The sequence below is a fragment of the Rhinoraja longicauda genome, chromosome 16 (assembly GCF_053455715.1).
Source record: "Rhinoraja longicauda isolate Sanriku21f chromosome 16, sRhiLon1.1, whole genome shotgun sequence".
In the NCBI taxonomy this organism is placed as follows: Eukaryota; Metazoa; Chordata; class Chondrichthyes; order Rajiformes; family Arhynchobatidae; genus Rhinoraja; species Rhinoraja longicauda.
In genome coordinates this window covers 11,643,419-11,659,299 of record NC_135968.1, presented here as the reverse complement: position 1 = coordinate 11,659,299, position 15,881 = coordinate 11,643,419, and the positions used below count along the sequence as shown (strand labels likewise).

Sequence of the window (15,881 nt, the reverse complement as noted above, 5' to 3'; positions counted from 1 at the left end):
TTTTATTGCCTCGTAACCTGTGGAGGGAGAGGGATGGGGTGTGGGGGCGAGGGGGGTTGTTGAGATGATTAGTACAGATTCGATGGGCTTAAGGGCATGTTTCCATGCAGTGTGACTCACTGTGACCATGATTAATTGATTGAATTTTGAAGAGGTAATTTTCCAATTTGAGCTACATTTTGCGTTTGCAGTTATTGGGGAGATCGTAATTTTCAATCACTGAATTTTTTCTTGAATTCTCGGGTATATTTATAATTATAGGTAGTTTCACAGTTTTATCCACGTATCTTTAAGACTAGGAAGGTTGGATATACCTTTGTAAAATTATGAGTTCCAGTTGCCTGTGGACTCCAATGTCAATCGCCCCTTCATGATCAATCCCTGGGAGTTAAATTTATATTGGTTGTTTTTCAGTGTTTGAAAGACTTGCATGTTGGAGCATATGTATGGGTTGGAAATGAAAGAAAAGAGCGCTCCGTCAGCATAAAATAATGCATCTAAATTAGTTAGTGACTCAACTCCAGGGAATTAATATCATGAATATTAGATTGAGCAGATCGGTTTCACTGCATTTTTCATGTACTGTATTTCCATCTCCATTTGACCCATTTAGGTTTTACCGGCCAGAAAATAAGTACCATAGGTCCTACTGCTGAGTGGCCACTTCACATTTAGTTTTTAGTTTTGTGATGCAGTGCAGAAACCGTCCCTTCGGCCCACTGAATCCACGCCGGCCACTGATACCCACACATTAATAGACAATAGGTGCAGGAGTAGGCCATTCAGCCCTTCGAGCCAGCACCGCCATTCAATGTGATCATGGCTGATCATTCTCAATCAGTACCCCGTTCCTGCCTTCTCCCCATACCCCTTGACTCCGCTATCCTTAAGCGCTCTATCTAGCTCTCTCTTGAATGCACTCAGAGAACTGGCCTTCTGAGGCGCCTTCTGATTAACACTATCCTATGCACATCAGCGACAATTTAAAATTATACCAAGCCAATTGACTTACAAACCTGTATGTCTTTGAAGTGTGGGAGGAAACCTATGTAGTCACGGGGAGAACGTACAAACTCCATACAGACAACACCTATAGTCAGTTTCGAACCTGGGTCTATGGCACTGTGAGGCAGCAACTCTACCTTCGCACCACCGTGCTGTCCTTTTGTTCTATTACATTTGATTTGTTCTTTATTTGTCCTCTTTGCAATTTCATTTTTTCTTCCTATATTTCAGTACTGCCCTTGTTTACTATGAGCCCCAATTTGGTATCAAATCCAAATGTTATTTCCATTTTATCCCCCTTTTTGTGTTCATTTCACATATAGGGTGAACAGCGGAGGCCCTGCCATCGTATCCTTCTGGAACTATTTTCAACTTTAGATGTGGGGAAAGTTCCTCAAGCTCATGCCCTCTATCCAAAACGGATCCTGACCTCGGGTGCTCTGTGTGTGGAGTTTGCATGTTCTCCATGTGACAGGGTGGGCTTCCTCCGGGTTGCCTGGTTTCCTCCCACATCCCAATGGGTTGTGTAGGTTAATTGGCCTCTGAAAATTGTCCTTAGTGTGTGGGGAGTGCAAAAGTAGGATTACATGGAATTTGAATGATTGATGGTTGACGTGGACTCCGTGTGCTAAATGGGCTGTTTCCATGCTGTATCTCTAAAACTAAAACTCTTTAATACTTAGCTGGAACAAGTGACGTTGGCTTTGCTTCATTTTGATCCATCCCAGTTGTAGAAGTGAACCTACTATCAGCTTCGTTATAATCCTGAACTCTACACAAATCGTATATGGAATCTATAAATGACCTCCTGAACTGATTGTGGGGGTAGGAAAAAAGGGGTAAATTGAGGAAAAACCATTAAACCAAATGTTAGAAACATAACACGAATGTCAATTTTTAAAAGCTCCTTTGAAATTGTAGCCTTGACAAATTCCCTTTTTGGGATTTGTGAAATTTAGCCCAATAAATGTATGTGTGGTGTATTGATTCTTAATACAATACTTTAAAAAAATAAAGTTAATTGGAAATGTATTTTGTTTTGCAAAATATACCAACTTATTGCCTCGTACATGCTGGTAACTTTGGAGTTTTGAGTATCCAAGGGCTAGACTTACTAGCAGACTCCAGTTACAGAGCAGAAACATTCTGGTAGTTCTGAGCATTTACGTTGCAGAATCTGCTTGTGGTCCCTGTGCCAGATTAGACCAGGCTCAGCACCCGAGCTCATTTATTGTGAGGGCAATGTTTGCAGTTGTGAGGAAGAGAGGTAGGAGAAAGATAAATCCATCATTTTCTTATTTGTGTTGGGAATATGTTTTGTGTTTCACAATATTTCACATTATTTAAATGTTAACATGTATAATTTTCAAGTACATTTGGATATTTAGTTTATTATTCTCACGTGTGCCAAGGTACAGTTGCATGCTGTCCAGTCAAAACTGTACATGATTATTACCAAAATACGTCCGCAGTGTACAGATAAAGGAAAAAAAGGGTACAACATTTAGTGCAGGATAACGTTTGACTAAACACAGTTCAAATGTCTCCATTGAAGTAGCTGGGAGGTCAGGTCTGTACTCTAGCTGGTGAGATGATGGTTCAGTTGCCTGAAAACAGCTAGGTAGAAACTGTCCCTGAATCTGGAGGTACGTGTTTTCAAATTTCTATACCTCTTGCCTGATGGGCGAGGGGACAAGAGAGAGTGACCGGGGTGAGACTGGCCCATGCTTATACTGGTGGCCTTGCCAAGGCAGCTTGAAGTGTAGATGGACTGGTCTTTGACCATATCTCTGCATTTCTTGTGGTCTTAGATGGAGCTGTTCCCAAACCATGCTGTGATGCATCCCAATAAAATGCTTTCTACCGCGTATCTGTAGCTGGTGAGGGTTATTGGGAACATGCCAAACTTCCAAAGCCTTCAAATGAAGTAGAGGCATTGGTATGCTTTTTTGGCCATAGCTTCAATGTGGCTGGTCCAGGACAAGTTGCTGATGGTATTTATTCCTTAGAACTTGAAGCTTTCGACCATCTCTACTTCTGCGCTGTCATTGTACACTGGGGTGTGTATTGCTCGGCTTCCCGAAGTCAATCATAATCTCTTTTGTCTTGTGGACATTGAGAAAAAGGTTGTTATCTTGGCTGAAGAAGGGTCTCGACCCAAAACGTCACCCATTCCTCCTCTCCAGTGATGCTGCCTGTCCCCCTGAGTTACACCAGCATTTTGTGTCTGCCTTCGATTTAAACTCGCATCTGCAGTTCGTTCCTGCGCACGTTACCTTGGCACTAGGTTAGGAGGTTCTCGATCTCCTTCCTGTTGTCCGTCTCATCATTATTTGATATTCTGCGGTGATGTCGTCTGCAAACTTGTAAATTGAGTTGTGTTGATATTTTAGCTGCATGGACATGAATGTATAAGGTGTAAAGAATGGGGCTGAGAACACACCCTTGGAGGACACCAGTGTTGAGGATTATCTATACATTCATTCACCGTGACAAACATTCAGATGCATTTTATAAATAAAACATCAGTTTTGATGGTTACTCCTCTTTGGACATAAGAGGAGTTGGGGTGGAGTGGCTTTGTGCTATCTGACATTTGTTCATGAGCGCAGGTTGATTTAGCCCACTTAAATGGCTAGAAGTCCAGCAGGGCCTTGCTGATTGAGTCCTGACTTGATCTCGTGGCCAGTGTTGATGGCAACTGCATTAAGCAGAACCTGAGCCACTGGATGTTACGGACACAAAATTCACAGAAAGAGTATGATGAGTGGACAACGTTTTCCGTTACCATGCCTTGTCCACCTTAAGAGCCCAGGATTCCCTAATGTCATCGAACAAGTGAGAGCTGCAATTGGTACACTATGTTATAAAAAGAAGAGAGATCATTTTCCCAGCATCTAATTTGCCAACATATGGTCATGACAATATTTTGGAGTTATGTACTTGTGTGAAATTCTGTCGACAGGCATTTGAAGCTCATTTTCCTGGACCTTCTGGGCCAGAGAAGTAAGCAAAGCATTGTCCTTCCATGGTGGGCATCTGATTTGGACCTGGGCTTGGTTAGACCCAGAAGCAGGCCGATAGAATGTTCCTTTGACCGGGTAAAGTGGAGGTTGTTCAGGAAAAACCCATGCAGAATATCTCTCCAAGCAATGAAATGGTACAAAGCAAATTTCCAAATTAGCTAAAGTTGCGTGGCACTGTTTGGTGAAGAAAGTTTTGGAGTTATGTACTTGTGTGAAATTCTGTCGAATTGCGTGAGCGTGTTTTACAATGACAGTTGTGTTACATTTCCAGCTGGTCACCTTAACATCTAATTGTACTCTGCAATCTACTTCCCATCAATTAAATCAAATTTGTGGCACATCTAGTGGTGACCTAGTTTAGTCTAGATATTTGCTATTGGCTCTTGACTTACTTCCTTTTAAACTCCACTAATCTCAATAAATGTTTATGTATCATAATACCACAAGAATGAATAGCCTGAGGCAGTGTAATGGGTTTGTTTTTTCAAGCTGACTATATTCTGCAGAATATTGATGTTCTAGGTGCAGGAAATATATTTACTACCAATAGATAAAATGACTATGTATGACTTGTCACAAATAGCCTTAAAGTACACATGAAATCATGTGATAGACATTTAAAATGGTGGGCGTTTTGGAAATGCATTGAACTTTTGTTGTCAGCTTTTTGACTATTGTAACTGTTATGCCTGCAGTTGATGCTGTGATGAGATTACAAAATATAACAACATTTGTACGTGCATAGTATTTCAGCACCGTCTTGTACTGCAAGTGCATATTGACTGCTGGTGATGTGTATGTGTGTGCAGTTGACATTTGTGTAGTAAAAAACACACATACACATCACCAGCAGTCAATATAAAACAGAGATAAAATGTAAGCAGGGGCAGTCAGACTGGTCAGAGGATGGACAGAGAGGGAAAGCAATGGTTATTTGAAGATAGAGACATCAAGAACAATGAGTGCAGGTGTTCAAACACTTATTTATGCTCACATGTCAGGAGAAAATGATGGGATTTCTTTCTGTCCTTCAAGTAATCGTAGCAATTGTAGTTCACTGAACCAAGAGGGCCCTGACCCGTCAGGTACTTGGGTCTTTTATCTTGCAACCAATGATAAGATCAGATTTTCTCCTGACACGTGAGCATAAATAAGTGGAGATCAAGGAAATTGTTCTTGATGGTGCTAATGGAAGAAGTTTAATTGAAATCGGTGTTATATTTTTAAAGTTATTCACATTTTAAAGTTTAAATCTATCTCCTAGGGCGGGAGGGGGGAGGGAGGGGGTGGAGGGAAGCAGGGAGGAGGGAGGATAAGGGAGTTGGGGGGGAGGGGATGGGGGAGGGAGGAGGTGGGGAGGAGGTGGGGAGGAGAGGAGGAGAGGGTGCTGCACCAATGCAGGAGAGGTTTCAGCTCGCTTCATTTGTTCACCACGATTGTGTACACAAGCTTGCTTCTCAGGTCCCCTTTAAATCTTTTTCTCACTTAAACTTTTTCCCTTGCCTGAAACCTATATCCTTTTCAAATACCTCTCATCCACTTGAGATGTATCTAAAAAGGAATTCCCTCTCCTGAGAATTGTGCATCTCTAGAATTCTGTGCCTCAGAGCGATACGAACAATTTAGTTTAGCTTAGAGATACAGCGCGGAAACAGACCCTTTGGCCCACCGAGTCGGCACCAACCAGCGATCCCCGCACATTAACACTATCCTACACATTGAATAGATTCAAGGTGGCAGTAGTTTTAGAATCAAGGATTATGGCAAAACAGATTAGATTTGATCGTGCTCATTCACAGACCAGGCAGAAAAGGTGGTGTTGTGTACTCCCATCTCTTAAACTTGTTTTAATTTGTGTCAGACGCATCTTAAAATATTATTCAATTGGTCATTGAAATAAACATTTTAATATTTGTTTGTGTTAATGGGAATCGTCCTTTAAGGCACATTGTACTATTATAATTGTATGGCAACTACTGAGTATTGTAGTAAGGATTAAGGGTGAAATTGAAGGTGCAATTGTGCATCATTTCCATTGAAGTAAGATGCCTGTGACAGGAATAAATTCAGCTGCATTATCCCAACATGGAAGCTCCAGGAAAAAAAAATCTCTGTGCAATGTAAATAGAATGTAAATCTGGCACAGTGGGTGTCCTTATTTTCCAAGTAAATGGAGGTTATTTCATGGAAAGTGGTAGTTTTAGACTACTCTTTAGTTTGGGGGGGTGGGGGGTGGGGTGTAGGTGTTAGGGGGAGAAAGACTCTGATCATCCACCTTATGTAACAAACTTTTATATCGTCGCCCCTTCAACCTCCTTTACTGCAGGCAAACAATCCCAGCCTCTCCAATCTCTCCTTATAACTCAAGCCCTCCACTCCCGACAACATTCTTGTGAATCTTTTCAGCACCATTTTGGGCTTTATCGCATCCTTCTATGGGAAGGTAACTTGGGTGCACTTTGGGAGGCTGAATGTAAGGGGGAACGAAACAGTTAGTGGCAAGACCCTTAACAGCATTGATGTGCAGTGGGATCTTGAAGTCCAAGTTCATAAGCTCACTGAAGATGGCAACATAAGTAGATAGGGTGGTAAAGAAGGCTTATGGTATGCTTGCCTTCATTGCTAATGGAATTGAGTATAAAAGTCAGAAAGTCATGACACTGCTCTACAGGACTGTGTTAAACTGCATTTGGAGTATTGCGTGCAGTTCCTGTAGCCCCATTATAGGAAAGATGTGGAGACTTTGGAGAGGATGCAGGGGAGGTTTCTCAGAATGCTGCCAGGATTAGAGGCGTTCAGCTAAAGGGAAAGGTTGGATAGACGGATTGTTTTCTCTGGAACCCCAGAGGTTGTGGGGAGACTTGATAGAAGTATATCAAATTATGAAAGGCTTTGATAGGGTAGACAGTCAGAATCTTTTTCACCACGGGGAAATGTCCAACCAGCATAACTACAAGGTAAGAGGGGGAAAGTTTAATGGAGGTTTGGAGGGGCACGAATTTTACACAGAGTAGTGGGGGACTTGAACGCATTGCCAGGGATGGTGATGGAGGCAGATATGATAGTGGCTTTTAAGTGACTTTTAGATGTGCACCTGAAAGTGAAGGGAATATAGGGACATGGATTATGTACAGGCAGATGAGTTTGACTTGGATTTGGGGGGTGTTTCACACAAACATTGTTAATCGAAGGGGCCGTTCCTGTGCTGCACTGAGCTATGACTCCTATTCTTCATGCTGCCTTGGAAAAGCAGCTAACATGATCAAAGACTTGTCCACCCCGGTTATTCCTCCTCCCTACTCCCGCCTGGCAAAAGGTACAGAAATTTGAAAGTGCATAATACCAGACTTGAACAGCTTTTTCCCTTCTGTTACCAGGCTTCTGAATGGTCTTTCTAAAAGCGGATTCACCTCAATTCCATTGTGGACATAGACAATAGGTGCAGGAGTAGGCCATTTGGCCCTTCGAGCCAGCACCACCATTCAATGTGACCATGGCTGACCATTCACAATCAGTACCCCGTTCCTGCCCTCTCCCCATACCCCCTGACTCCGCTATCCTTAACCGCTTTATCTAGCTCTCTCTTGAATGCACTCAGAGAACTGGCCTCTCCTCAAGAGCTCTATCTGGCTCTCTCTGAAAGCATCCAGATAATTAGACTTTGTCTATGGAAGTGGTGTGCTGCTATGCCGAGAACTATATTCTGCACTCTGCATCTTCCCCTTTGCTCGATCTATTGTACTTGAGTTTGGCTCGATTTTATTTATGCATAGTATCTGATGTTTGGATAGCATGCAAAACATTTCACTGTACACGTGGCAATAATAAATCAAACTCTAATGTTCAATTAAAATAAACGAATAACAGCCTTTTACTGTTGAATACAAAGCATGGTACCAAATCTCCCATCTCAAATCATTGTTGAAGCTTGTATTAATAGTACTCTCCTTTTATTCTTCAGCAAGCAAGGGCTGAACAGGAGGAAGAATTCATCAGCAACACCTTGTTTAAGAAGATTCAAGCTTTGCAAAAAGAGAAAGAAACACTGGCTGTAAATTATGAGAAAGAGGAAGAATTTCTAACAAATGAACTCTCCCGCAAGCTGATGCAGGTAGGCTTCACCACGGTTTAATGTGCCTCCTTTGTGGCAAATGCTAAAATTCAAATTACAACCCCCTACCCTCCTGCTGTAAATTATGCCATTTTGAGAGGCGGCATTAGTATGCATGTGGGAAGGGAGGTAATCGCTGCCTTTTATACTTGATATGCATTTCAAAGTTGGATGAGTATCGATGTTTGTTTCCCTTGCTCAAGTCCCGTCATGTCAGCAACTTAATAAGTTAAGTTCGGTCATAACTTGTATCCGGTTATGACCAACCCGGATATAAATTATGTAGGAAAGAACTGCAGATGCTGCTTTAAATCGAAGGTAGTCACAAAAAAAAACTGGAGTAACTCAGCGGGTCAGGCAGCATCTCTGGAGAGAAGGAATGGGTGACGTTTCGGGTCGAGACCCTTCTTCAGACTGACGTAAATCGGATATAAATTATCAGGATTCTTTTTCATTAAATCCTTCCAGATACATGAGATTGCTCATCTTCCTACAATTACCCACATCTCTGAGGGAATGTAGAACTTGATGATGCTGTTGAAACCATTATTGTTTAACTTCCACATTATTTTCAGGAACAAACACCAATGTTTTTTTTAAACTGTTTTCCAATTTCCTCCAGAAAATCAATTCAATTTAACCAGTAAATTATCCCAAAATATGCAGTACTGCAGAGCTGTTTAATTATTGATGGAACACATTACACAGTTCCATGTTTCTGTAAAACGTCAGTCTGTGCTGAATAAATCCAGTAGTCAGAGGTGTGATTTTTTTCCCCCTCCCCCATTCAATGCATGAGTCTTTGTTATTATAATTATGGCTATATTTCAAAAGATAGGGTTCCTCACTTTACTTCCAATGAATCTGCAATCTGGCCATTCAAATCAGTATCTTTAATGACTACTATTAACACTAGGTTTTGGGAAAATAACATTAATTGCACACACAGTTGTCGACGCTTTGCATATTTTGTGTGGTATGCAAAATAAAGAGTTTCATGGTGACATGTCACGTTTGATAAAGTATCATTCATTCATTCAATCGGTTAATACTCAGTAGGTGCACAAGGTAAAATGTGTGTTGCTGGATTTGCTTTTAATTAGCAATCTTGTATCAACTTAAGTTTAATGTCAAATGCGACATTCGCAAGCACTTGAACTAGCATTTATTTGGGCTTGAAATTTGGCCAGTAATGTATTGAAAACTAAGCGAATTTAATACATTTGTGAAAACAACGAGAATTTAATAAAATTGTGATTCATCTCAGTATTTTTGCTCATTAAAGACACCTGTCAATAATGTACAAAACACCTAAATTCAGGCCTTGTCAACTCTGAATCCTTTTTATGAACTGTAAATGTTCTGATTCCTGATTCTTCGTGCATTAGTTGGATAGAAGACTGTGTACTCTTGAATTCCTGTTGTATTTCTTAGCAGGCAAAGCATTTGTGGTGATTGTTTAGATATGTAAAATTGCCTCCACACATTCCATCAGTGTTACCCTTTTGTTTACTATGGTTTTTCCCTTCAGTTGCAGCATGAGAAAGCTGAACTGGAACAGACACTGGAGCAGGAACAGGAATTTCAAGTAAATAAATTAATGAAAAAGATCAAGAAATTGGAAAATGATACACTTTCGAAACAATTTACACTTGAACAGGTAATCATATTTTAAAGGGCCTGTCCCACTTAGGCGATTTTAAGGCGACTGCTGGCGACTAGGCTGTCGCCGGGAGTCTTCCAAAAATCGTAGTGGATCTCGGCACATCGCTGAGAAATCATCCGGTTTGAAATTTCTCGGCGACAGCTGGCTTGTCGGCAGGTATCGTTGCTTATTGCGGGTGCTGTCGCATGCCGTCCCCAGGTTTGATAGGTTCTCTTAGATGCATTTAGAAGCATATAATATTAAAATAAGTAAAGTCATTTCAAAATACCATAAAATGCTTGTGTTTAACCAATTTATTTACCGTCAGGACATTTGACAGGTAGATTGGAGGCGACAGTTTGACGGTCAGGTAAGCGTGGGAATTTCGCGATGTTTATGGCCACCAGCCATTACATATAAAGTGGGCGCCAAACCCAGATATGCAACCCAGAAACCAGATATGCGCAACCATACATTTTCAAAGAATGCCCACACACTTTTCACAAAAATCCACTTAACCACTTTTAAAATAATTTTTTTTAATACAGCTATTAGTAAACTGGAAGTAAATCCAATTTATTCCTTGTTGCAGTGAAACTTGGTTTTCAAGTAACCCGGGCAAGTTTTTTTAATATCAAAACTCTCAAGTACTTACCGACTTGTCAGTGATTTCAGCGAAAATTAGGACACCGGAGAAGCATTGACAGCGTGGGAATTTTCGCGATGTTTATGGCCATCAGCCATTACATTTAAAGTGGGCTCCAAACCCAGATATGCAACCCAGAAACCAGATATGCATCTCCCTTACATTTTCAAAGAATGCCCACACACTTTTCACAAAAATCCACTTAACCACTTTAAAAAAAAAAAATTTAATACAGCTATTAGTAAACTGGAAGTAAATCCAGTTTATGCCTTGTTACAGTAAAGCTTGGTTTTTAAGTAACCCATACAAGGTGTTATAGTTCAAAACTCTCAAGTACTTACCGACTTGTCAGTGATTTCAGCGAAAATCAGGACGCCGGAGAAGCATTGACAGCGTGGGAATTTCGCAATGTTTCCGAAGACGGTGTAATCTTGACCTGACCCGGCATTGTCGTGGTCATTGTCATCGGTTAAAATAAAATTTTGGCGATCTGCTATGACTTTGACAGTCGCCGGCAGTCGCCAAAAAAATCGCCTAAGTGGGACAGGCACTTAAACCTCCATTTGGAAAATATCTCAAGTTACTTTAAGTTTCATTTTTTCCATAATGTTATGCTTTTGGAACGTGCTTTTTTTAAGGAGCTATGATTTATTGCATTATCATTGTGCAGAATATTATTGATGGTGTAGCCCACGTAAGTGTTTGGGGAGGGAGCTATAGACCCTAACACACACTCCACTCTGAAAACTAGGCAAATTAAAAGTCTTATCTTCACTTCTGTTTTCCCAGGGATTTGGCTGGAAATCCTTTTGATACCCAAGCTGTCGACCCAAGCTGTTTGGTTTCCTATTCATCTGGTAGTTTAGCTCTACTCCAGCAAGAACTTATAGTTGAGGCACCACACTGCTGGAAGAAAGATTGAGAAACATGTTGGGGTGATTTTGTAGTTATACTTGATCACAGTCTGCGTTGAGATTGGGTTTGTTATGGACATTTGGTTCAGGTTTCATCTTGCATATCAATAAGTAATACAGAGAATAATTTCTCTGGAAAGAGAAAGTTGAGAAAGATTCTCCACATTATCAGTTCATGGAGTCAAAGGTTTTTGTGTGGTCCAGGATATGTGGAGTGCTGGATGCTAATCCCTTCATGTGGATGAGCGATGAAGATCATGCCCATTTTGCCTCCAGATGAAGAGAATCCACACAATGAATTGGGAAACAGCTCTTCACCCACTGGAGAACTTTCCTGTTTCCGACAATAAGGGAGCAGCAGTTAATACTCCCGTTTGTCTCCTTTCTTACAGAGATCACTATTATAGGTTTGGCTCCCTGTCAATCTCCCCCTTCATTCATGATTATTTGTGTGCTTGGTGAGAGAGCATTCAATTGGTGATGGGTGAATTTGTGACCAAAGTTTCCCTTGACCAAATGTTCTGATTTCAGCTGAGATGCTGTGTGCTTTTCAGAGCTTGTTATCTTTTAATTGGCATATGTGCTTTTTAACAACTTGTTCGTCAGGGGTGGTGGAAAGGCCAAATTGGATATTTTAAAATCCAGAATACTCATTAAAGCATAAAATCAAAGTAAAAGCTGATAAACTTCTTCATGGAATCCCCTCTGGCAGGTACAACGTGACTGCATCCTTCAAGTTCACTTCATTCTTGTCTTCCAGCAAATAGGCTCTTGAGCGTTTGAATCATTGATGGTCATGCTACTTACCCATTGATAGTCGGCATAATTGTCTGCAAATTGTTGTGGTTTACTTGCCTGCTCACTACCTTTTAGGTCATGAGTTGTTTGTTGGACCTTTGTTCTTTCTGCTCCCTGCAAACATAGTGGGGTTTTCAGTCTAAGTACATCTTCGTTTTGCAGTTAATTAGCTCCTGGATATCTGGTTTATTCTCGTCAACCCTAACATGCCGTTTTATGGCAGAAAAAAAAAGTTTCTTCATAGGTGCTAATTATGTTCAGCAATCCAAATATTACTGGCACTTTGGCCCTGTAGTTTAAGATTTGTCAGGCTGTCCATGATGCTTGAGAAATCAATATTTTTCGAGCAGAAAATTTCTAGTGCTGGCGATATCTTGGAGTCAGGAAGATGACGATAACATAGCTAATTGGTGGTGGTCAGTCCAATCAATACCTGCCATGATCAAACTATCCTGTAGTTTGGCGCTCAGTCAAAGATGTCATCTAACATTTGCCACTGCTTGGACTTGGGCTGTTGCTAGTGAAGAATAAGAATTTTGGTTATTACAATATCCTGGGTGCATCTTTGCAGCAGGATCCTTGACTTCTTGACCGACAGACTGCAATCAACATGGATAAGCGATAAAACATCTCCCGCAACAATTCTCAGCACCAGTACTCCGTGAGTACTCCGCGATGGTATAATCATCATTGACACTGGCCAAGAAAGCACACCAGCACGTCTGCTTACTCAGAAGGCTAATTACCAATGTTTGCAGATACATCACAGAAAGCATCCTATTTATGATCACAGCTTAGTATGGCAATTGCTTTATCCACGACCGCAAGACGTCACAGAGTTGTCCATCGTGCCAACCAGCCTCGCCCCCATTAACCTATCTGCACTGCACACTGTCTCAGGAAAACGGCCAATGTAATCAAGGACCACTTGCAACCTAGTCGTTCTCTCTTCTCCCCTCTCCCACTATGCAGAGATAGAAAAGCGTGGAAGTACATGCCCTCTGATTGAAGAATAGCTGTCACTTGTATGGAAGGATAAATTCCCAATCTTCAAATCTACCACGTTGTGGCCCTTATTTTATCTGCACTTTCGCGGTAGTTGTAATGCTATATTCTGCACTCTATTTATTTTCTCTTTTGCGCTACCTGATATAGTATGCTTTGCCTGGATAGCATGCAAATCAATGTCTTTCACTATTTCTGCCTCTGACAATAATATACCAATACTGTGCTCCAATTCCTTTGCCAATAAAGATTTGCTTTCATGCTCTTTGCCAGACATGCTTGCCAGTGGATTGCTATTTTATGAACTTCGCTTTGGGTCATTTGGGGAATTCAGTTTGTCTCCCTCTGGGATGTGAGCCACCATTTTCCCCAAGACTTGCAGATGAAGATAGACACAAAGTGTTGGAGTAACTCAGTGGGCTGGACAGCATCTCTGGAGAAAAAGAATGGGTGACGTTTTGGGTCGGGGACTTCTTCAGTCTGAAGAAGGGTCACGTCCCGAAATAGGTAACTCCAACACTTTGTGGCTATCTTTGGTATGAACCAGCATTTGCAGTTCTTTGTTTCTACTTGCAGTTGAAGTCATCTTTGGCCACATCCATAGTTTCCAGGTTTGGAGAATTTGGGATGATGATTGTAGTGTGCAGAGGATGTCCGATGAGAGATCATCTGCAGATGGCATGATTATAACAGACTGGACCAAAAGTGGCAAAAAGTTGCCAACAAATGCCTTCAATTTTGGAGTTGTGAATTCATGCATATATTGCAAAGGTGTATGGGCGAATGGGGGGGCAGGTGGGAACATAGGTTTGAATTTCATTCAGAGCAAAATAAGTACTTTGTCTCCTTTGCAGCTACGACGTGAGAAAATTGACCTTGAAAATACCTTGGAACAAGAGCAAGAAGCATTAGTAAATAGACTATGGAAACGAATGGATAAACTGGAAGCTGAGAAGCGGTAGGTTCATGAATCGCCACGTGCACGAGTATTTCAAAGGTCGTGAGCAAGAAGACAAATTAGGCACAGCATCCTCTGTTGGGAAATACTGTGTTGAATTTATTTAACCTGTCAAACTAACTAGTCTGTTTCTAGAATATGTGAAAAAAAATTGTGCTCATGTTTCTTCCCCACGTAAATAACGTTAAATTATTGCTCCACAGTTTGCTAAGATGAAGAAAGAAAAGTGGATTACGTCAGCTGTCTTTTAGTAAAATATACATCTTACACAATTCAATGCAACCTATTCAAACTTGGAATAATATTATTTTGGCAATGGGAGAGTAGCTAGTGTAACATAGCCACTAAAGCAAGCTATTTGGTAACGGTTTTGCAAACTTCATGAATTAGATTTTCACGAGTGTTCGGCATTGCTAGTCAAGGACTTGTCATTATTGTATGTGTGCCATGTGATTTCTCCACACTTTTCTCTTTAGGACCAACTTAGACCATTATTTATACAGATGCCATTCTTTATTTAAGCGCACATCCTAAATGAAAGTTAAAAGGGTTAGAAAGGGTGTCCGAGGTTGTGGGGAGAAGGCGGGAGAATGGGGTTAGGAGGGAGAGATAAATCAGCCATGATTGAATGGCGGAGTAGACTTGATGGGCCGAATGGCCTAATTCTACTCATCACATGATCTTTCTTCCCTTCAGCGTACCAATATACTAGTGGGTATTTATTCCCAAAATGCTGGAGTAACAGCAAGTCAGGCAGCATCTCAGGAGAGAAGGAATGGGTGACGTTTCGGGTCGAGACCCTTCTTCAGAAATATACTAGTGGGTGTCAATATCAATTTTAAGTATTTCTGTTGTAATTTGTCTGAAAATCAGATTATTGCCTGACTTTGCCTGCTTTTCTGTGTTTTTGTTGATTAAGGCTTATTTTGTGCATTTGTTTTTTTAACAATGTATACATGTTTTTGTGGCTTACTTAAGTATTTCTTAATCTAGAATTCTGCAGGAGAAGCTCGACCAGCCTGTGTCAGCCCCACCGTCACCGAGGGACATTTCCATGGAAATAGACTCTCCAGAAAACATGATGCGACATATCAGATTTTTGAAGAATGAGGTGGAGAGGCTAAAAAAGCAACTACGAGCAGCCCAGTTACAGCGTAAGTTCTATCATCACGTCGCAGAGGTGTGAATTATTTTTTAACCCAATCGCTTTCTATGCACTCAAGTGATTCTATAAAATCATTTTGAAGGTATTTATTCACAAAATGCTGGAGTAACTCAGCAGGTCAGGCAGCATCTCGGGAGAGAAGGAATGGGTGACGTTTCGGGTCGAGACCCTTCTTCAGGCCCGAAACGTCACCCATTCCTTCTCTCCCGAGATGCTGCCTGACCTGCTGAGTTACTCCAGCATTTTGTGAATAAATACCGTCGATTTGTACCAGCATCTGCAGTTATTTTCTTATACTATAAAATCATTTCGGTCATTGACTACTCACTGAAATATTCATCGCGAGCTACTGGCATGAAATGGGCCATCTCTGTTTTTCTACTTTAGTTTACTTCAGAGATACAACGTGGAAACAGCCCTTTGGCTCACCGAGTCCACGCCAACCAACACCCACCCCTGCACTATGTTCTATCCTACAAACCACGGATAATTTACAGATGCCGACTAAGCCCACAAACCTGCACCTCTTTGGGATGTGGGAGGAAACCCACATGGTCTCAGTGAGAACGTATGAACTCTGTGCAGACAGCACCCGTGGCCAGGATCGA

The 15,881-nt window shown here is 41.2% G+C and overlaps 1 protein-coding gene across 1 annotated transcript in view; it reads left to right on the top strand.

The window, feature by feature from the left end:
* The window catches only part of ccdc6b (coiled-coil domain containing 6b), a 49,252-nt gene that overhangs the window by 21,655 nt on the left and 11,716 nt on the right, over positions 1-15,881 (top strand). The window contains exons 2-5 of the mRNA XM_078413200.1: positions 7,993-8,142; positions 9,674-9,802; positions 14,005-14,108; positions 15,102-15,262. Coding sequence (XP_078269326.1) covers positions 7,993-8,142; positions 9,674-9,802; positions 14,005-14,108; positions 15,102-15,262 — 544 coding nt within the window. The remainder of the gene's footprint in view (positions 1-7,992; positions 8,143-9,673; positions 9,803-14,004; positions 14,109-15,101; positions 15,263-15,881) is intronic.